Here is a 22,125-nt window from a genome sequence, read left to right on the forward strand (position 1 = left end):
TCTTTGGTGTAGAGAAACTACTACACGTTGCATTAATAAAAAACAAGGAGGTGTCAATGAACTGATTAGTTGAGCCACCAGTTATTTTAATCTATATATATATACTGTAAAATGGTAATATTTTACACAAGTCTTCGAAGCGCTCCGCTACCGGAAGTGATGTGTCCTTTCCCCCCCTCCCCCTCCTCCTTGAACGAGCGAAACTGCACACAAATGAATACGGCTTTAAACTCGAATATGTGGTTTGTGTGTTTAATGTAATATATTATCCATTCTCCGCCTCGAATTATGAAATGCCGATCATGAAAGCGGGTGTGCGATGGCCGGGGCAGACTAGTGCCTAAATGAGGAGACACCGGACGCTGTTTAGTAGCATCGGGACCGTGTCAGACCACTTGCTCTCATGAATTTGGTACTTCTGTTGCATTTGGTCTGTATTCGGACTGCAAATGCGGACTTCTTCAATTTTGATAGCATTTCTAATGTTTCCACTTATTATTTTAATTATTTTTATTGCAATATATGGGAGGGGGAGTGTCAGCCAAATCAAGATGATGCTACACAGCAAGGTAAGACTGCTAAATTGTATCGCTTGCACTTTTTTAGGATTACTACCCCATATTTTAGAGTAGCCCACCTGGCTAACGTTACAATCTCGCTATCTTTGTATATGTATTTTTTCGCAGTGCCATCAAGGGACCTGTGGGCAAGTTTCCCCCAGGACTACGTCAACCTGCTTCATCAGTGGTACTGTAGCTTGGGGCAGTGCTGTGAATCTGGAGACTGCAGGATAACTAACAATGTAACAGGTACGGTCCTCTAACATTTGACGTGCACGCTTCATACATAAAAATTATACTATACTATATAATTTGAAATTAATGTAACAGGAAAGACAAAACAATGCACAGCATATTGTATTAGGTATATATATATATATATATATATATATATATATATATATATATATATATATATATATATATATATATATATATGCTTTTGCAACTTACAGAATTCATTACAGTGAGAAGAGCACTCAAACTACTGTTACACTGTCAAATGTATTACACAAGTAAAAGTTTGGCATTTGACTATTACTCAGAAGTTCTTTTAATTACTTTTAAATTAGTAAATTAGTACAACGCATCTCTGTCCACATGTAAGCATAATTACTACTGGCTTTCTAAGAATTCTTTTCTTCACACAGGTTTGTCTAAAGACCTTCAAACTCAGCTTCATGGACAACATCTGGCCCAGTCAGTGGTTCTTAAAGCCATCCAAGGATTTATCAACAATCCAGACTCCAATAAGCCACTCACTCTTTCATTCCATGGCTGGTCTGGTACAGGCAAGAACTTTGTGGCTAGAATGATTGCAGACAACCTTTACCGGGATGGGGTGAAGAGTGAGTGTGTCCGACTGTTCATCGCCCCATTCCACTTTCCCCATGCTAGACTCGTGGACACGTACAAGGTAGGACTTGGCCAGGATCATGCTCCTACTGAACTGCAACATCACATATTTGGCTTGGACTTAGTTTATTGGACTTGCCAACTATGTCTTTTTTTCTTATTTAACTACTTTACCCATTTGCAATTCAGGTTAAAGGTTATAGTGGTTTTGCAATGCAATTTTCAATGATTGTTTAGATTTCAACAGTGTTGACTATTTTATTACACAAATGAGACTAGACTTTAACTACTGTGGCATAACCTCCAACTGATAAGATATAGACTGCTGGCATCACATAAAATACCCATCGATTTGTAATTTGCTACAGTGTTTAAGAGTATTTCAAATATTAATTTAAAGAAATTAAAACAATGCCAATAAAACAGAGTAAAATTTTCTTGGCACTTTCTTTCTAGGGCCAACTGCGAGAGGCGATAAGAGACATGGTGCTCCGCTGTCCTCAAACTTTGTTTATCTTTGATGAAGCCGAGAAACTTCATCCGGGGTTGATTGATGCCATTAAACCCTTTATGGATCATTATGACAATGTGGATGGCGTGAGTTACCGCAGAGCGATATTCCTCTTTCTCAGGTTGGTTTGTCTTTTAAAAGTAATATTTTATTATATATAATGGGCAACGTCCAATTAACCGCAGCATAACCTATTCAAGAATTGATTGTGGACAATTTCTGTACTTTATTCAGACTACTACACATTCAGTCTTAACTTCCTTGCAAAGAGGGTTGCCATTTTTGATTTGTCACCCAGCACTTGTCATAACTTCATACGAAACAAGTAAAAGTCTCTTGCTGAAATGATAGATTGATGTCTTCACAGTAATATCGGTGGTGCAGCAATAAATGATGTTGCTCTGGACTTTTGGCATTCTGGACAAAATCGAGAAGACATTGGGATGGAAGACCTGGAGCACCGGCTTCGAGCTGAAACAATAGAGTCTGAGGGTACGTACATGACAACCAGATCTAATCCTTTTCATTCTTTATTACTAATTACTAACTGTCTTCCTTTTAGGTGGTTTTGCTCAGAGCGAGCTAATGTCTGGGCATTTGATTGATTTCTATGTGCCGTTCCTTCCTTTGGAGTATCGCCACATCAAGCTTTGTGCAAGGGATGCCTTTGCAGCTCGAGGCCTTGACGCTGATGAAGACACACTGGATGAAGTTGCTAAAGCCATGTTATATGTACCAAAGGAAGAGAGACTTTTTTCAGCACAGGGTTGCAAATCTATACCGCAGCGAATTAACTTTTTTCTACCATAGAAAAAGGCATGGTGTTAAAAAGCAGAGAGGAGACTTACCTGCTGTCAAAGGAAGGTATGTCCTCTTGTGTTTGTGCATTATATAATACCTCTATGACACCACTGGTGTCTACGATTCAGGTCCTACTAAGAGTGGAATACACACAGTATGTGTGTTAAGAAGAAAATCACTCATTGTGCAATAATGAGTGTAGGCAAAAAGAGAATATCCCTTGAGGAGTAGGCCTAGACAGAAAGACAGAGCGGCGTGCTGCAAGGTTTTGGAAGGAGAATTTTTGATTGCTTTTGTATTGCCACATTATTGTTATTTTATTTTATTTTATTTTTTGTTTCTCATTGCTCATTACAGAATATAAAACACAAACAAATTCCTGTTACATTGTAATTATTTATATTGTGTAAAATATTTGACATATCTAAAATGTTCTAAGGTCATACTAGAAACTTCATGACCCAAGATGGCTTAGATGCTTTTAACCTCCGTTAAGTATTTTGATTGTATTTTGTTTGAAGACTTTATTGTCGAGGGAACCTTTCTTGTGTCATACAGCATGTTACATGTCTTTGTTTTGAGTTAATATAATTGACATATTTGTACCATATTTTTTTCACAAACACTGTTATTAGTACATAGAAATTGTGTGTGAACGTGTTTTATGTTCTTGTACTGATTCTATTTATTTTAAAGGTAAGAGTTGGCTTTTATTTTATTTTGTGTATGGACTGTGTCAAGATACTCAGTTAGAAAGAATTAATTTTGTCAAGAGTGAATGGAAATAAAGAAAAAAACTTTTTTTTTTCACCGTAAGCGCTTTGAAAACACATCAAAATACATGAAGATCTCCTTACTGCTTCGCTACGAAAGATCTTTTGTGATTGGCCCTAGAAAGTGCTTGTCTCCAGATCTTGCATTTGATTGGCTAACATGTGCTGCGCTTCCGTATTACACTGTAGGGCCGTGAGCCAATCAAAATCAGACATCTGTTCTGAGCCGACAGGAGAGCAGTGGCGGTGTCTCAGCATCTCCGCTACTGTAAAAGAAAGGCGCTTCCAGTCAACACCACTCCTTTATGAGTACTGTTATTAAACCTGCCTGCCCTTTTGTGAGGAGTAGTTTTTTGTTTTTTTTTCAGTCGTTAGGGTACTCCAATTTATTCCGATGACGACCCTGTCGCTAATTTTGCTGGCCGTGTCGGCCGCATCTGTTCTATCTGAATCCACCGTCTATTTCCGAGAGCAATTTGAGGATGGGGGTAAGTTCCTTGCACCAAAAATATAGCTATACATCAATGTGCATCAATGTGTGTTTTAGTATCAACCATTGTTTCAATGAATGTGCATTGATCAATAAGCCACAGCTTACATCTGTCGTGTTGGTCTTTGATTAAAACATGGGATCCCGAAGGTGTAAATGATTATTATGTTTTGCTGTTATATATAATTTATCTAGTACATTTCAACAGTTCTCTCTTTTTATATACATGAGAGCTCTTCAGCTCTCATGCCATGTCTAGCACCCCATCCCCCTACTCTTTTTTTTTTTTTTTTTCTTTTTCTCCCCCTTCGGTCATTTATATCAAACCCAGAGAAACCCCCACCAAAATACATGATGTCTTTAGCCTCCTCTTAAGGGCTTGCTTCTGCAGCTCGACCTAAACCATCTGTGCTGAACTGCAAGAACCTTGAAAAGCAGCAGTAGCGGCAGTAGCAGCAGCAGCATGTGTCCTGTGATTAAACTGTGGATCTAACTCAATCTTGCTGTGTAGATGCTTGGAAGAGTCGCTGGGTGGAATCCAAACACAAGAGTGACTATGGGAAGTTTGTACTGACTGCAGGGAAATTTTATGGTGATGCAGAGAAGGATAAGGGTGAGCATCATCTTAAAATTCAAGTTACACGCCTCATTCTAGTGTTCTTCGATGTCCATTTTCACAAGAAAATCAGTTATAAACTGCTAATAACTCATGAAAGCTTTGAAATTAAGAATAATAAACGTATATATATATATATATATATATATATATATATATATATATATATATGTGTGTGTGTATATTATATTATATTATATTATATATACATTAAAAAATATAAAATTATGATTTTCTTCTCTGTCCTTATTCCATAGGTTTACAGACAAGCCAGGACGCTCGGTTTTATGCCTTGTCATCACGTTTCGATGACTTCAGTAACAAGGGCCAGCCTCTTGTCATTCAATTCACTGTAAAACACGAGCAGAGCATTGACTGTGGTGGAGGCTACATCAAACTGTTCCCCTCTGGCCTTAACCAGGAGGAAATGCATGGAGACTCTACTTACAACATCATGTTTGGTAAGATGTAATTGCAATTGCTATTAATAATAAAGTACTGTATTATGATAGTCATATACATTGTTTGTACAAATGCTGTTTTGTGGCTTATCAAATAAACTTTCATTACCTTTACTTAGGTCCTGATATTTGTGGTCCTGGTACAAAGAAAGTGCATGTCATATTCAACTACAAAGGGAAGAATCATCTCATAAACAAAGATATCAGATGTAAGGTAATGTGCTAAATCCAAAACCAAGTAATCAACATTCTGTTTGCCAAAGCATACAAAGATAAATATTTTATAATCTGTATGTTTTCAATGAACATATGGTTGCTGATACCTCCAAACCTAATTTCTAATGGATTAATTATACTGTCTTAAAATATTGTTATATACTACAATTGTAGCACAAGAACTAGAAAGAATATTCTTCCTTAAGAGTACCATTTTCTTTCTCCTAGGATGATGAATATACCCACCTTTATACACTGATCGTAAACCCTGACAACACCTATGTGATCAAAATTGACAATAAGAAGGCAGAGTCTGGCAGTCTTGAGGATGACTGGGACTTCCTGCCTCCCAAAAAGATCAAGGATCCTGACGCCAAGAAACCTGAGGACTGGGATGACAGGGAAAAGATTCCCGACCCTGATGATAAGAAACCTGAGGTTAGTAAATGTGGAACTTTCAATTTGTGCAACTGCCAGGATACTGTCCATTCTTTAAATATATAAATGGTCACATTTTTCTAAGGCACTCAAAGCACTTTACAACAAGGAACCACTCACCCATTCACACACACGTGTACGCAGACACTGTGGGCAAAGTGGGTTAAGTGTCTTGCCCAAGGACACAACAGCAGCATTCATCTGTGGGAGCTGGAATCACACCAGCCAACCTGTGGGTCAGTGGATCTGACCGCTCAACCTGTGATGTTCATGTCGAGAGCTGGAATCAAACCACCAGATCAGTGGGCGAATGCTCTACCAACTGAGCTACTGCCGCCCCTCACATCACCTGTTTTTGTTACATTTGTCAGGATTGGGACAAACCTGAGAATATCCCTGACCCAGATGCCAAAAAACCTGATGACTGGGATGATGAAATGGATGGAGAATGGGAGCCACCTATGGTCACCAACCCTGATTATAAAGTAAATGATTAACTTGTATTGATTAAGGCATCCATTTTCAAATGATTTATTGATTAACTGAGCAGTTTGCTTTAATTAATTCCTTGGTCTTCGGTGGCTGTCTGTAGGGTGAGTGGAAACCCAGGGAGATTGACAACCCAGCATACAAGGGCAAATGGATTCACCCAGAGGTTGACAACCCAGAGTATACAGCTGACCCTGAGATCTACAAGTATGACAGCATTGGTGTGATTGGACTTGACTTATGGCAGGTATAAAACAATGCTGTCAAAAATGCATTAAAAACTATACATTTATTAGCTGTTGATTTTTTTCATTGTTAATAAAATGAATACATTTAGTGTGATATTTTTTATACAAGATTGAATAATGTTTTGCAGGTTAAGTCGGGGACCATCTTTGACAACTTTCTGATTACTAATGATCCTAAACTGGCAGAGGAAGTGGGCACTGAAACATGGGATAAAACAAGGGTAAGTCAAGTCTTTGCATATACAGCTTTACTGTTTTTAAATTACACATATCTATGTGTTTCATAGTCATGACAATTTAGCAGTGTTGCCATAGCAATTAAGAATTAAATACAAAATAAGTATTCTGAAAGGTGAAATGTTGCCCATAAACGGGAAGTTAAATTCCATATTTTTAATTTTCAATAATTTGAAAGTATGCATAATTGCCTTTTTTGGTCTTAGGATGCAGAGAAGAAAATGAAGGAAAAACAGGAGGAGGAAGAGAGGAAGATGCGTGAAGAGGAGGATAAGAAGAAGCGTGAAGAGGCAAAGGAGGCAGCAGAGGAAGATGAGGAGAAGGAGGAAGAGGAGGAGGAAGAGGAAGAAGAAGAGGAGGAGAGGGATGAAGATGAAGATGAGGAAGAGGAGGAAGACAGCACAGATTCTCCACTCAAAGATGAATTATAAACTGTAGGAACTACTGCAGAGAGAACCTAATTGCCTGTGTCACGTAGCCATTCTGCAGGTGCAGGTGGGACAATTGTGATGGACCCCTGATGTGGGTGGGATTTGATTTTTTTAGTTGTTTACAATGCCAGGGAAGTTGAAAAAGGATTATTATTATTATTATTATTATTATTATTATTGACTTCAAGGATGAATTGGCTGGCTGAAAATGTTATATCTATCAGATTTATTTTGTATGTATGGTGACATACACATCTGTGAAATGCACATGTTTTTTTGTTTTTGTTTTATACCTCATGTGTTTGCTTTTTTTCTATTTGCCTTGTATTTTAATTTTGTCTCAAATCCGTTCATGTTTTTGTTTTTAAATTATACTTTGTGGCATGGTAACACTGTTGTAAAACCATGCTGTTTATACTGTTTTCTTTGTGATTCTGTGGTAATACATTACTGAGGGTGAATTTATTTGCTAGTTTGTTTGTACTGTCTAGTTACCACTACTCCACTTTGTATTGTGTGTTTTAAAATAATGTACTCAAGCTAAAATGCAAGTTCACCCCAGTAGCAGCAAAGCTTCCATCCATGTACTTGATTTCTTGTCCTCACTCTATCACTGTTGCATAACATAGATTTTTTGTAAATCCACATTTTGTACTAATAGTAATTGAAGGGGTAATTTCAGACTGCTGTGTACTAAAAGACTCAATAAAAACAACCGGAAAGATGTCATTTGAGGTGTTGTATTTTGCGGACCAGCTAATCTTCAGAGTAAACGATACGGGTTACTGTGAACTACTTTACAGCACTATTTTATGTTGTAAGTCTGCACGATGTGACCCCTGTGGTGTAGTTTTCGTGGTGTGGTTTGGGATCACACAGCAGTAGTTCGTTCCTGCTGGGCTGAGTCCAGGTCAGATCCAGTGCCGTGTTTCGGAACGGCCTCTGTGTGCAGCAGCAGCGGCGCAGCCTGGAGCCAGTGGGAAACAGAAACACTATGGCTGCCGCTCTGTCTCTTACTCAGGTAACACTGGCTTATAACTCAAATCTAACCATTTCACGAGCTCTGTACTGCTAGTCTGTGTAGCGTGAAGTTATTTTTAATGTTGGATGGACAGGGCCTAAGCGCACGGGGCCTACCCCTGCTCTCTGTCCCCTTTTCACTCAAGTCCTTCTGTGACTGGGAAAAGTTTCTGTCTAATCTCTTCGGACTGCGTAAGGGCGTAGCTAGCTAGCATGCTAGCTAACAGCTAGTTTGTGTGGGACATTAGCCTGTTTCAGACACACTATTATACACTATATTTTGACAAGTGACCACTGTTTAAAGCCGTGGAGTTCCTCTCGCCGGCGGTCTGGTTTAGTGTCTGTTCCGTGCCTTGCCGTGTGCTCCTCGTTTGCTGTGTAGTGAAATGGTAATAAGAGATCCCATGTGTGATTATGTTATGGCTCTGCTGTCATGTCTACGCTGGTGATCTGTGCCAACATTTCACCTGTATTCATTCAGTGAATTTGAGTTTATTAGTGCAACACTGCGGTGGAAATGCCTCTGTTGCTTTTCAGCTTGTTGTTTGCCAGTGTTTGGTCACTAACATTTGGCGCTATTGCTCGACACAAACAAGTGACAGTGCCTCTGACCTTTAAAGATGCTGTCTGTTTTTGTTTTTTGCACGGAGCATAGCAAATCTATCTAATGATTTGCAACTTTATTGGACAGTTAGAAGAGGAAGTGGAAGACGGACAGAAACTGTGTACTTGTAACTTCCTTCACCATAGCAGCTGCATGTGTGTGTTTGCAAAATAAATGAGTGATTTAGTGGTATTAAGCAACTTTAGTCAGAGACCTGTTACCTGAGCCACTGTTGCCTATAACAACAGAAGTGAGCTGTCCAGCAGCAGCAGTAGCACACATTGACATCATAACCTTATACTATATGAATCCATGTTGCTCGGGACACTGCCCTGTCAGGCGTTATAGTTTCACAGTACAATGAGCACTGTGCTGGGGTGAACCACCAACTGCCATAGTCACAATAGTCCACTCTGTGAGATAAGTGTTTGTGCAGTTATCTTCCTATAAATTGACAGTTGACAGAGTTGGCCGTTAGACCAATACTATCTCTCCTTTTAGTTTGTTTAAAAATGAAATTAAAGTTGTGACTATTACTACACCAAGGACTGCTGTATCCAAACTAGCAGAAAGTTTTGTTTTTCTCTGTGTAATTATTTTCAGGTTGACATAACAATACGGCATTACACATTGCTCAATAGCTGCCCTCTATAATTCACTGTGCAAATAATAGTGTCCACTCCTATTCTTATTCAGTGTATCTGTGCTGTTAAATCTATAGCTCAAGAACATACTACAGGAAATGCTGATTTATTTCCTGTTTAGTCAACTGAGATGTTCTTTAAAGAGGAAACAGGATAGTGACTGGGTAGCGTCCGGGTAATGAAATGCAGCTGTGAACCAAACCTTTATGGTTATTAAAGTTAAATAAGTTTTTTCTTTACACTTGAAAAAATTATAAAAATATTATTGACCAAGTGTTTATTTTCCAATATATAAGAATTTCTTGTTTCCTACAGCTCTCCAGTGGCAATCCCATCTATGACAAATATTACAGACAGGTATGTATGTCTTACTAACTCTGTATCCAGTGCATAGCCTATGACAATTTTCTCTTCATGACAGTGAACACAATGCCAACAAAACTAACTGTTTATATCATTGTAAATCCCCTGTTTGTACTCGTATGTGGTAAACATTACTGAGTGTAAAATTGATAATTTAGAGCCTGTTACTGCCTGTAGAGTTGTTGAGATCTGTTTTCTCTCCTGCAGTTCATGTCCTGTAAAGCAAGTAGTACCTCCATGAATTAATAATACTAGCCTTTACAGTTAAAATGGATTGTTTTTCCTGAGCTCATCAAACCTATCCAGGAAAAAAAACCTTCATAACTACTGGTCAGTCCAAGTCGCCCACAGCACTAAAATGGCTTTGTGTGGTAGTCGGTGCACTCTCGAAGAGATCTACTTGCATGTTTTCTCAGGTGATGGCCCTTAACATGGTTTCCTGGAGTCCTAAAACACTTAATACGGCCAATTTGAGTTTACATTTTGTTTATTAGGAAATAATCATCTGGACTTTTTATATTTAGTGGGTGTATTTGGGAACACATCAGTGGAGATTTGTGAATTTTTTTTACTTTTCACATGATAGAAGACATTGTTCATATAAGGTGCTATGGAATAGATTTAACACATTTACATGGTGCTTGTGTGCAGGTGGATCCAACAAACAGTGGCCGAGTGGTAGCACCTGATGCTGCTGTTTTCCTGAAGAGGTCAGGCTTAGCAGACCTAGTTTTAGGGAAGGTGAGCATATAAACTCATTACTATTTATTATATCTCATTTAGTGTCTTAATCTGTGTTTGTCTCATTAGATTTGGGATTTGGCAGACTCTGAACGCAAGGGGGCCCTTAATAAACAGGTATCTTTAGATTACATGCTCAAAGACACAGACACTTTGCGGTTTCTTGTAATTCTGTGTGTTCTTTCTGTTCTAGCAATTCTTTGTAGCTTTACGCTTAGTAGCCTGTGCCCAGAATGGCCTGGAGGTGGCACTCAAGAGCCTTAATGTGGCTGTTCCTCCCCCTAAATTTGTGAGTACATTTGAATAATGAAACTGAGATGCTAATGGCTAAGTGTTGACAAATTTTGAGGCAAAGTATAAATATATTTTTATGTTTAGCACGACACAAGTAGCCCACTGTTAGCTGGAGGAGTGCCTGGTGATTATCCCTGGGTAGTGAAGGTGAGCCACTTCAAAAATTCAATACGTTTTTTTGTTAAATAAATATAAATATATAAAATATATACACAAATATATTAGACACACTCCTCTTTTAATGGAAATGAACAACAGGTGCACTAGAGTGGCAACAATGAGACAACACATAAAACTGGTTTTGGATATGGAGGCCATTTTAAGTTTCTCCCTCTTGGTCTTTGTTGGCTGGTTTTTGGCTAGAATGATTATCACTACTGGGAGTACGAGGCGATTCCCTAACTTCACAGAAGTTGCACAGATTGTGCTACTTCTCAAGGATGGCACATCCAGATGTGACATTGCAAAGAGATTTAATCTCCAGAATCTCATAATCTCCAGAACATGGAGGAGATACTTTCGGAGAGCTGGAAAGGGCAGTAGAAGGTCCTCAAACAACCAGCATTACCCATATCTGCTCCTTTGTGCAAGGAGGAACAGCTCGAGCACTGCTTTAGAGAATAACCTCCAGCAGACCACTGGTGTGAATGTCTCTGTCAATCAATCAGAGGGTGGCTTGAGACTGACGCCCTGTAGTGGGCCCTGTACTCACCACCCAGCACCACGGAGGTTGGTTGGCATTTGCTAGACAACACCATAATTGGCAAGTCTGCCACTGGTGGCCTGTCCTTTTCACAGATGAGAGCATTTTCACCCTGGGCACCTGTGATAGACATGAAAGAGTCTAGAAGAAGAAGACAAGGAGGACACTATGCTGCCTCTAACATGGTTCAGCATGAGCGGTTTGGTGGTGGGTCACTAATGGTCTGGGGAGGCATATCCATGGAGGGACACACAGACCTCTACCGGCTAGAAAACGGCAGTCCTTCAACCCATTGTCAAACCCTGTGCTGGTGCAGTAGGTCCTGAGTTCCTACTGATGCACAACAATGCCTGGCCTCATGTGACAAGAGCATGCAGGCAGTAGCTTGAGGATGAAGGAATTGATACAGTTCAATGGCCCTCACGATCACCTAATCCGAGAGAACACCTCTGGGATATTATGTTTGCCTCTGGGACATTATGACACCGCGAGGTTGCTCCTCAGACCCTACACGAGCTCAGTGACGCCCTTACACAGATCTGGGAGGACATCCCATAAGACACCATCCGTCATCTCATCAGGAGTGTGCTATAACATTGTCAAACATGCATACAAGCAGGTGGGGGCCACAGAAGATACTGAGAAGCATTTTGAGTTGCAGGAATTAAATTTTGGCAAAATGGACTAGCCTGCCACATCATTATATCAGTTTTATTTTCAGGGTGTCTATAAAATAAAGCCCTCTGTAGATGTAGACTTTTTAATTTTATTTCAATTAAAGGAGGTGGCATCGTTTTGTTGGTAAGATATTGCCCTGTCCATATGGGTATAGATAGCTAACATATTTTTTTTCTCACATTAAGATCTGATGTGTTTTCAAAGTGTTCCTTTAATTTTTTTTTTTTAGCAGTATATATATTCTTGTTGTTATTCTATAATGTCTAGTGGACATTTCCAACTTTCTTCAATCCTATTACAATGTATTTATTTTTGGTAGCCTGAGGAGAAGATGAAGTTTGACGCCATCTTCGACAGCCTCGGCCCTGTATCAGGGATGCTAACTGGAGATAAAGTGAAGCCTGTGCTGCTTAACTCCAAACTGCCTGTAGACATCCTGGGAAGGGTGAGTCTCCGTTCAACATAGAATTAAGGATTTACAGCAAAATCAGAAGAACAAAAATTCTACTCTATGAAACTTTGAATGCTTGACTGTAGGGTTGGGTGGTAATACGGTATTACAGTATATTGCGGTATCAAAAATAGCAACAGTATCAGTTTCATTATGTCATAAAAAAAATCTGCAGCCCACAAGGACCTAATATAATCTTATAATTTACTGATATCTAAATTTGTTTACTCAGCACAAATTAATATGTGGTTGTATTTTCAATTTAATGTGATCACGATTTAAATCTATTAGTGTCTATAATGGTTCTTGGGGAGATGACGTTCAATTAGTTTTGTTCCGCTGTCACGTGACGCTCAAAAGGGAGACCAAGACAAGATGGCAAGTCTGGCTGCAAGAGAGTTGGTCCCTCCCAAAAATACTAGAACTTCTGCAGTTTGGCAACATTTTAGCTTCAGGTGCACATTTCTTTACGTTTTACAGAAATGAAACTTATAACCACATGGCTAATTTGCATGATCTGTTAGCGCTGATAAAAACAGCTCCCTTCTTGTGCTGCTGATGCAGTTCAACTTTTGTCGGACCAAAGGACACGACTCAGTGGAATATATGTTTTTTCAGGGGAATATATGTTTTTTTTTTTTCTGACAGAGGATGTTGCGGCTGACTGTGAGTCCAGGTCCAGAAATACTGTTAATTAGTGCTTTAAAATGTACTTTTGAAATCTTGGCGTTTGCCATGGTCAGCCTGTGCAGAAGGTAAATATAAGTCTGTTCAGCTGTTAGTTTCACTGTGGACCTGATACGAGCGGCTAAACATGCTCAGTCAAGTTTGATCGTCTTTCCCATTGACAAACACAGAGGCAGTGCTGCGCATGTACGTCCTGCTGCAGCTCCCGGTGGAGCCGCTCTCGCTTTGATGCGCGGCTGTGGTTTTGCGAGGTTACACACGTAAACGCTGATGTTTTGGTAATACGCTAATACCGTATACCCTGGTAAAATCCTGAGATGGTATCACGGTATCAAAATTTGGATACCGCCCAACCCTGCTTGACTGTGTTATATCTACTGTTTGATAGGTTTGGGAGCTTAGTGACATCGACAGAGACGGCATGTTGGACAGGGATGAATTTTCTGTGGTAAGAATGACTTGTTTTGGTATTTCATTAATCACCATGCACTGTTTGTTTTAATTTAAATTTTGGACCTACAATGTATTCTTCACACTTCCTTTTATGTGTCAGATATTTGCAAAGCTCTTTCGAAGTTGACCACAGGATACTTTGCTGGTAACTTTTTTTTGTTTGTTTTTTGTTATTTTGTTGTCTTGTGCCCTCCTCCAGGCAATGTATCTAGTGTACAGAGCGTTAGAAGGCGAGCCAGTTCCTATGTCCCTCCCACCTCCCCTAGTACCACCCTCAAAGAGAAAAAAGCCCTCTGTGCCCCCTGTGATGCCTCTGCTGCCATCACCGCCCTCGGCTAAAGACAGAAGCTCCTCCCATTCCAAGACTCTGCCCCACCCCCCTAAACCTGTCCCAGTGTCAGCTCCTGCCCCATCTCCTGTCCAAACTCCAGCAGCCGCTCCTGTGAGTACAGCTCTGCACCATTTGGGATTACTTTAAATAGAGCTGCACAACTTTATAATGATTGCAAATTTACGAGTTCCTTGTGTGTTTAAAAAAAAGAAGGGACGAGGAATTGGGAAGGTAGGTGAATTGGTGGGCTTCCATGTTTGATTCAGTAACTAATCTAAACTTTTCCTCTTTCAGTGGGTGGTGTCTCCAGCAGACAAAGCAAAGTACGATGAACTGTTCACAAAAACAGATTCTGATATGGATGGACTAGTGTCTGGACCGGAAGTTAGAGATATATTTTTGAAGACAGGGCTGCCATCTGCCACACTGGCTCGAATTTGGTATGTTTTGTCATTATACATATCTTATAATATCAGATGCTCTTATTGTTTTACCTGCAAGGTCATATTAGGTAAACACTTCATAAAATGTATTAATAAATTCATGCATTGTTGTTGTTGACAGAGATTTGAATACCCCTCCAACGCAGCCTCCAAAGCAATCAAACAGTATTGACTATTGGCCATTGCATGGGTGTTAAGCTGATGCTTGCTCTTCAATAATGACTGAGCTTATGCCCAGTGCAGTCAACAACAGGGACTGCCTGAGGTGAAAATCATTGCTCTTATGTAAAGCTGATGTCTGTCTGTGTTCACAGGGAACTGTGCGACATTGGCGATGTAGGAAAACTGACGCGAGAACAGTTTGCATTGGCGCTTCATCTGATCAACCAGAAACTGACAAAAGGTTTGGAGCCTCCCCAGAGTCTGTCTCCAGAGATGATCCCTCCCTCAGACAGGCAGAATATAAAACAGGTACTACTGGTTTAGTCCTTTAATTTGTTTACAAATTTATTTCATTAGGGTTATAAGGATTTATTTACATAGATCAGCAGAAAGGAGAATCCACAGTAAGCTTTTGCAAGCACTAAGCCACATCCGCTTTTAGTCAATCAGTGCTCAGTGCATGTCAGTATTTGACCAGCAATTTATTTAATCGACTATAGCCGTTGTAGATAGACTCAAGAAGTCCCTTATTATGCTCTTCATGCTTAAATGTTTATTCACCATTTTCAAATGTCACCACATTTTTTTATATCCTTTTATTTCAGAATAATTTGGCAGCTGACTTCTCCGCTATCAAAGAGTTGGATTCTCTCAGTAATGAGATTGTTGAATTACAAAGGTATGGACTTACTAACTTTCAAATTTCTAATATCCTTAAGATTCTTATGGATGTCACACACACACACACACACACACACATATACACACACACAAAAATTATAGTTTGAAATCCTGCATAGTTTTTAAGTTCTTGAAGTATCACCAGACTCATTCAGAACATTTCTGTTTCATGTTGCTTCAGTGACTGTTTTTCCCATTGCTGCTAAGATCCAAGTCCAAGTAAGGGGAGTGAAACTGGAACATATAGTGTTTTCTATAAATGTGCATTATTTTAATTTCAAAAAGGAGAGGGAGCTGTGACTTGTTCAGGGATGTTAGGTTAGGATTACTAGCTTTGCCTTTGCTGCCTGAATTGGCTAAATACACCTGTCTTTTTTGTTGGACATTCAGAGAGAAGAGCACAGTGGAGGAGGAAATCAAGGAAAAAGAGGAAGCTATCAGACAGCGAACAAGTGAGGTTCAGGTAAGATTTTATTTTTTTAAATGTATCTTTATTAAAAATAAATTTATATTTCATTATAATGTGAAACTTGTGTTAATTGCTGCTTCTATCTAAATACAGAGTGCAGTTGTGATTTGTATTAAAAAACATTGGAGGAAAAATCTAATAAGCAGATGGTTAAGTCATCGGCCATTACAAATTTTGCTTTGGGTGTGTAGGACTTACAAGATGAGATTGCCAAGGAGACAGAAGAATTGACACGACTCCAAACACAGCGGCAGAAGGTCCAAGAGGCACTGGAGGAGCTAGACCAGCAGAAGTTGTCCCTGGAGGAGCAGTTGTCTCATATTCGCCAGCAAACAAGCCAGGAGCACCAATTGGTATTTGTCTCTATTCTCTCTTACTTAAGCCCTTACCAAGTATCTATTGGCCGCATTGAAATTTCATTTTTCTAGATCTCTTCACTGCAGTCTGAGCATGAGGAGCAGGAGCTGAGGATCTGCCAGTTTGAAGAGGAGCTGGTTCAGGCTAGAGAGGAACTTCTTGCTCTGCAGGAAGAAAGTCGAAAGCTACAGGAGAAGGTCCAGGCAGCTAAAGAGCAGCTGACGCCTTTGCAGGAGTCTGTGAGGGACTCTTTCACACAAGTGGGACAGGTCCGTTTGTGTCTGAAGATTAAAATCTGTGCATAAGTTTAGCCATCTCAATTGGTATCATTTGTTAGGTTCAGCAGAAACTGAATGACCTTCAGATGGAGGAGCGCTCAGTCACTGCTCAGCTCAGTTGGAAGAGAGCTCTTGAAGATAGCTCTCCAGTGCCAGTGTTGGTGAATGGAGCTGGCCCCACAGCAGACATGCATCAGGCAGATCCTTTTCACAAGGACCTACTGGAGGATGACCAGCCCAAGGACCTGAAGGTGGAGTCACCAGTGGTTAACTCTAATATTATGGCAGATCCAACTGAAGTCAGTGAAGCAGTGGAAGAAGAAAGTAAAGAGGAATCTAGTCCAGAAGAAGAAAAGAGTAAACCAGATCCATTAGATGATCTCTACACCAGTCTAGCCTCATCAGATATATACAATAATTTTTCAAGTCTCGCAAGCCTTGCAAAACCCTGGGATACAGAAAAGGTAACACTATACATGTATATAAAAGCTGTTTTTTAAACTATGGATTAAACACACGTTTAAATGTTCAGGAACAAAGTAGTTCTACGCCTGAGGTCTCACTTGAAGTAGTTGAAGATGATGATTTGCCCAAAGCCAGTTCACCAACAGTAACAACAAATGTACATGTTATATTATACAATACTTTTTACATAACATTTGCTTGTATTGAATCTCATTTTAAAGATTACATTTTTTCCCTAGGATGAACCCTCTGAGCCAGAGAGCAAAGAAGATTCAGATGCTCCAGAGACTGTACCAACAGCCTCTTCACCACTGCCCACCAGCACTGCCCCCCCACCACAGGCCACATCCCCTCCTCTGCCCGAGAGTACAGCTCCACCCCAGACCACGCCCCCTCCACTGCCCCAGGGTACTGCACCACCACAAACTAACCCACCTCCTCTGCCTGAGATGGACTTCTTTGGATCAGACCCCTTTACTGACCGTTGGTGTCATTTTTTTTGTGTGTAGTTCTTTTTACATTATCCAACATTCAAATTTGTTTCATTTTTCTGTAGATGATCCTTTCAAAGATGATCCATTTGGAAAAGCAGATGTTGCAGGTAATTTGGTATTTGTAGGAAAGGCCCTTTAAAATCCCAAGGCATCAGAATTTTCTAAATTCTAGAACTGAGGCAACTGGAGGCAAAATAAAGTAGATCATAATATATTTTGAAATGATTAACTGACATCAGATAGGATTAGGCTGCTGCCCTCATGACCCAGCCCCGGATGAATGGAAGAAAATGGATGGATGGATAGATGTTGCACTTTACATTTGAAAAAACAAATCTCTAAGTGCTCCAGTCAGTTTAAAATCACATAAAATAATAAAAACACAGATCACCAATTATATATATGCTTTTTGAAACAAAAATGTTTTTAACTGTTCATCATCTTCTCATCATCTCCTTCTTGTTTAAATGTAGATCCGTTTGGAGGAGACCCGTTTAAAGGCACGGATCCTTTTGCTGCAGACTCATTCTTTACTCAGTCCTCAAGTGTCCCATTTGCCTCGGGAGACCCTTTCTCTGGATCAGCTGACCCATTTACGTCTGATACCAATGCACCAGAACCAGACCTGTTTGCTGCAAAGAAAAGTGATGTACCAGTCCCCCCTCCTGCTAGTTCAGACCCCTTCAGCTCAAAACCGACAAATCCAACCATGACAACCCCAGATCCATTTAGCTCCACAGAGAACAGTGACCCTGACCCCGACCTGTTTGGAGGGAAAGTGAACGCCCTTAAAGACGCAGATCCTTTTGGGTCTCACGACGGCAAGTCTGACCCCTTCAGCTCTTCCCCACGTACTTCTGATTTGACTGTGGTAAGTGGATATGTATGAGATGGTGATGACATGTAATAATGAGGTAACGTTACTTCAGATTTAACTGGAGGCCTTAATCTGGTGCACTAGTTGTGTTGTTGATTTATATTCTTACATATTTCAGAAGGATACTGCGACAGCCAATGACCCCTTTGCTCCAGGTGGTACTTCAGTAAGCACTTGTTCTGACCCAGGTATGATTTGGTACCACCTGTTGACCATAATGCATATTACACTTGGTCATTTCTTGTAATTTGTCTGTTTACAGATCCTTTTGCAGCTGTATTTGGTAATGAGTCTTTTGGAGGTGGTTTTGCAGACTTTAGTGCCTTGGCCAAGGTATAATTTGAAATTCAGTTGCTCATTTGTCTGTCTGTAATTTCGGTATTATAGTACTGTTATATTTTCTTTAGTCTAACGGTGAAGATTTTGGCATTAACAACAAGAATATATTCCAAGAGGACAGCACCGATGTGCCCCCAGCTCTTCCTCCTAAAACTGGCACACCAACGCGACCTCCTCCCCCGCCCCCAGGTCAGTATAGATGAGATCTTTATTTCATACATTCACAGCAGGTCTGTGTAATGTACTTGAATTTCACATCCTGGTGCTTGTGCTCAGGTAAGAGATCTTCCATCTCCAGAACAGAGTCTTCAGACTCTTTCCATCGACGAGGGCATTTCCTCCCACAGTCTTCGAGCGACTTCTCCTCTTCCTCCTCCTCCTCTTCCCTGCCTGCCAAGGATCCGTTAGCTGACCCCTTCGCCCCCTCTTCCCCTCCTCGTCACAACGTTCGAGACGCTGACCGTTTTGCCAGCTTTGATAAAGTGAGCACCTCCCACTCCCCTACTTCCTCAGCATCACTTGACTCAGAGTAATCACGCCCTCTCCTCTACATTTCTTTACCAAACACCAAACTCACAGTTTTCATATATAGCTCTCAATTTACTGCCATCCGTTGAAAGCCGAAACTACTCACTTCTCACAATGAACTAAACTAGCCTTTTGTAACTTTATATTTTTCCATGTACTGTTTGTGTATCTATTACTTGGAACAAAGTACAATTTTCCAGAATGATATTTAATCAACCCTGTATCTTTTTAAGAAATTACACAAATTATGAATTATCAAGTTTGAGATGCAGTATACCCTTGGCAGTAAATGTAAATGAAAACAGCTTATATTTTGGTATTATTCAACCACACAATTGTAACAAATATGTACTGTATTTGCAGCTGGGATAAAATATTTTTAAGCAGCTTTAATAGGGACATATTCAATATTATTTGACTTGCATGTGCATGTCCTTGTTTTGTTGAAGCTGCTGCTCATTACCACATGCAGTACTATACTCTGTCTACATTCTGTCATGCTGATTCATTTTTCTCCATATGAACTCCTGTATCGCTGTCCATCTGTCTGCCTTTTCCATCATCACCATCATCACCAGTCTTAGCCCTTGTCTTGTCATGTGTGTTACTGAGAAACCTGTACCCTCTCTTGTCTCCACCTCTCTGTCAAGTCTCAATAAAGAGTTAAATCAAGGGCTCTTTCTCCGGCTTCTATATTTTTGCTTTTGAAAGAGCAGATTTACAGTTTTATGTGTTCGTTCTTTTAGTCATGGCATGTTTTCGCAGTGCTGTTATTAGCTTTCCTATTTCACTTACTTCTATAAGCATTTAGATGTTTCCCTGTAGTTAGGAGTGCATGTCCTTTCCCGTCGCAGATTGTGTGGTCATTATGCATGCTGTTGTAGATACGGCTAGCTATGCTCTAATTTCCATTGTGAATTTTATGTCTACAATATAATTTACTCTTTTCAGATTTTGGGGCATGTCATTGGTCTCCAACTGCTTACATCCTGCTGGTGGCATACACTTAATCAAAACAACAACAAAAAAAATCATAAATTTCTTAAAATAACAAAGCCTGTGTTACATTCTTATTAATCATATTCATTTTTAAATTTATCTGGAATTGATTTAATCTCGAATCTTGTAACTATATATGTCTTCTATTTGTGTTGTCTCTTTTCTCCCTTGCCTTTCATATGCCTGTGCCTTGATCTCTCTGGATCTATAAAATCACTGGGCAGTATCCAACAGAAGAAGACATGATCGAGTGGGCAAAGCGCGAGAGCGAAAGGGAGGAAAAGGAGCGTCTCGCAAGGCTAACACAACAGGAACAAGAAGACCTGGAACTAGCCATCGCACTCAGCAAGTCTGAACTGTCGTGAGTATCCCATCGTCCCTCTCCAGAACCCCACTCCTCTTCACTGTCCCAGGAGGGCACAGCACAGCACAGCCCGGCCCTGAGCAGAAAGCACCAAAGCAAAGTGGGGATTATATAATGGACTAATTCAACAGCGGACCCCATGAAGAGACTGTATGGGAACAAATGCATCATCTATCTTCCATGACTGTTGTCTGTCCAGTTTCAACGCAGTATTGTTTTTCAACGCTTTTCATCCAGAGCAGCAGACCACAGTGGTGTATTTGGTTTTAAAGGATGGGTAGTTGAAAAGCCATGCAGTGAATATGGATTTGGAGAGGTTGCATTGTTTCCTCATTACTTTGTCCGAATGTATTTATTTAAACATTTAAATGGCCTTTATCACAAGCCTCTCTAGTTTTACACTAATCTTAATGCTACACTTTATTAAAATATTTTTTCTACCTTATTTCTAGTCTACTATGTACATTTGACCTCTAGACAAAATAAGAGTTAGAAATGTTACATAACTTTTTTCATTCGGTCATTAAAAAACAACCTGTACAGATTTAAGTCCTACATGCAACTAAAGAATGTGTATGTTCATTTTTACACCTTTAACTAGAGGGCCTTTTCTATGTAAATTGCATGTAATATTTCAAATATGGACAAGGCTTCAAAGTATGTCATTTATATTTTGCATTTTTTTATATTTTGTGCTGCCACGTGTTGGTAAATGCAGATCATTTTTTAATTTGTTTATCTATTGTGGAATACTGCAGTCCCTTTTAACATACAGATATGATACCGCAGTTATGACATTCTTGTGGGGTAGTTCACAGATTTCAGTCACGTATTCTGGTTAAGGTATAATTTTTCTTATAAATTATATTTTACTCTACAATAGTCAGCATTAAGCCAAATGTTCAACCTTGGAATTCATTTGCACAACTTTAAGGTTACCAATGTATGTCTAGTGCTGCACTGTGAAAGTTTTTGAAGGGAATGCCTTGGCCCCATTTTTCTGATGAAATGATGCATGCCTGTCCATGACTCTTTTCATACTGCATTTTATGGCCTTTCTGCTTTTATTTCTTTTGTAGATTGTCTTAATAGAAATCAGAACCACTTAAATTTAGGCTTATCCATAAAGGCTTTTTAAAATTGTTTTATTTTGTATTTTCTAACATGTAAGAGAAATGATCAAATTTCGTCAGATTATGTAATGCTAAATGACAGTAAATAAATATTAAACCAATAGTTTGCAACAGGTCTCAACTCTGTTTTTATTATCTTATTTTGTGTTAACTAACTTGTGTTAGCTTTGTATCCTGAGGCATGAAATACAAAAACACTCTAAGGCTACGTCCACACGACAACGCTCCTGGATTTTTTTTTTTGCGGGTTGAAAAAGATTTGCCTCCACACACATGCCAGATCAGTAAATATTCAGGTCCACACAACAACGGAGCACATCTGCCACACCTGTATGTGGCGCTGTTGATGATAGTAATATTTAATAATGCATATCTCATCACCATTAAACTTTAAGGTAATTTAGCCTATTTTAGATGTATCCCAGAAATATAGCCGTTTTG

General features: G+C 39.6%; 3 protein-coding genes across 7 annotated transcripts; all 3 read left to right on the plus strand.

Moving 5' to 3' along the window:
* The first annotated feature begins 54 nt into the window (after window positions 1–54).
* tor3a (torsin family 3, member A) lies at window positions 55–3,534 on the plus strand. 2 transcript variants are annotated; one of them, XM_020924856.2, is made up of 6 exons: window positions 55–569; window positions 687–809; window positions 1,211–1,476; window positions 1,872–2,047; window positions 2,294–2,418; window positions 2,489–3,534. In XM_020924856.2, the coding sequence occupies exons 1-6, from the start codon at window positions 404–406 to the stop codon at window positions 2,734–2,736; spliced, it is 1,104 nt and encodes a 367-aa protein (XP_020780515.1). In that variant the 5' UTR covers window positions 55–403; the 3' UTR covers window positions 2,737–3,534. The 2 variants fall into 2 exon arrangements, with proteins under 2 accessions (XP_020780515.1, XP_055020836.1); XM_055164861.1 differs by having other exon boundaries at window positions 55–809.
* Window positions 3,535–3,679: 145 nt separating this feature from the next.
* On the plus strand, window positions 3,680–7,855 carry calr (calreticulin). Its single transcript, XM_020924849.2, has 9 exons — window positions 3,680–3,988; window positions 4,502–4,603; window positions 4,864–5,067; window positions 5,187–5,281; window positions 5,512–5,721; window positions 6,093–6,206; window positions 6,314–6,457; window positions 6,587–6,679; window positions 6,902–7,855. The coding sequence occupies exons 1-9, from the start codon at window positions 3,895–3,897 to the stop codon at window positions 7,124–7,126; spliced, it is 1,281 nt and encodes a 426-aa protein (XP_020780508.1). The 5' UTR covers window positions 3,680–3,894; the 3' UTR covers window positions 7,127–7,855.
* Window positions 7,856–8,032: 177 nt separating this feature from the next.
* On the plus strand, window positions 8,033–21,545 carry eps15 (epidermal growth factor receptor pathway substrate 15). Of its 4 annotated transcripts, none has more exons than XM_055164854.1 (25): window positions 8,033–8,147; window positions 9,710–9,751; window positions 10,409–10,498; window positions 10,568–10,615; window positions 10,692–10,787; window positions 10,877–10,939; window positions 12,493–12,618; window positions 13,700–13,759; window positions 13,964–14,206; window positions 14,390–14,535; window positions 14,853–15,009; window positions 15,306–15,379; window positions 15,772–15,844; window positions 16,042–16,203; window positions 16,279–16,476; window positions 16,545–16,949; window positions 17,018–17,107; window positions 17,190–17,433; window positions 17,507–17,551; window positions 17,918–18,315; window positions 18,440–18,509; window positions 18,584–18,654; window positions 18,729–18,849; window positions 18,937–19,142; window positions 20,412–21,545. In XM_055164854.1, the coding sequence occupies exons 1-25, from the start codon at window positions 8,121–8,123 to the stop codon at window positions 20,550–20,552; spliced, it is 3,396 nt and encodes a 1,131-aa protein (XP_055020829.1). In that variant the 5' UTR covers window positions 8,033–8,120; the 3' UTR covers window positions 20,553–21,545. The 4 variants fall into 4 exon arrangements, with proteins under 4 accessions (XP_055020829.1, XP_055020830.1, XP_055020832.1 ...); XM_055164855.1 differs by having other exon boundaries at window positions 16,294–16,476; XM_055164856.1 differs by lacking the exon at window positions 8,033–8,147 and adding an exon at window positions 9,534–9,612.
* Window positions 21,546–22,125: the final 580 nt, after the last annotated feature.

Source organism: Boleophthalmus pectinirostris, unplaced genomic scaffold (assembly GCF_026225935.1).
Source record: "Boleophthalmus pectinirostris isolate CB_2022bp ecotype Guang Dong unplaced genomic scaffold, ASM2622593v1 HiC_scaffold_7, whole genome shotgun sequence".
NCBI classification, from domain to species: Eukaryota; Metazoa; Chordata; class Actinopteri; order Gobiiformes; family Gobiidae; genus Boleophthalmus; species Boleophthalmus pectinirostris.

What these genes read in the sequence shown, in the direction of transcription:
- tor3a (XM_055164861.1), top strand. Translation starts at nt 404, where the DNA reads ATGAATTTGGTACTTCTGTTGCATTTGGTCTGTATTCGGACTGCAAAT. An exon ending in GATAACTAACAATGTAACAG is followed by an intron (nt 810 to 1,210) that starts GTACGGTCCTCT and finishes TTCTTCACACAG; the next exon opens with GTTTGTCTAAAGACCTTCAA. An exon ending in GACTCGTGGACACGTACAAG is followed by an intron (nt 1,477 to 1,871) that starts GTAGGACTTGGC and finishes CTTTCTTTCTAG; the next exon opens with GGCCAACTGCGAGAGGCGAT.
- calr (XM_020924849.2), top strand. Translation starts at nt 3,895, where the DNA reads ATGACGACCCTGTCGCTAATTTTGCTGGCCGTGTCGGCCGCATCTGTT. An exon ending in AGAGCAATTTGAGGATGGGG is followed by an intron (nt 3,989 to 4,501) that starts GTAAGTTCCTTG and finishes CTTGCTGTGTAG; the next exon opens with ATGCTTGGAAGAGTCGCTGG. An exon ending in TGATGCAGAGAAGGATAAGG is followed by an intron (nt 4,604 to 4,863) that starts GTGAGCATCATC and finishes CTTATTCCATAG; the next exon opens with GTTTACAGACAAGCCAGGAC.
- eps15 (XM_055164854.1), top strand. Translation starts at nt 8,121, where the DNA reads ATGGCTGCCGCTCTGTCTCTTACTCAG. An exon ending in CAGACCTAGTTTTAGGGAAG is followed by an intron (nt 10,499 to 10,567) that starts GTGAGCATATAA and finishes TTGTCTCATTAG; the next exon opens with ATTTGGGATTTGGCAGACTC. An exon ending in ATTATCCCTGGGTAGTGAAG is followed by an intron (nt 10,940 to 12,492) that starts GTGAGCCACTTC and finishes TATTTTTGGTAG; the next exon opens with CCTGAGGAGAAGATGAAGTT.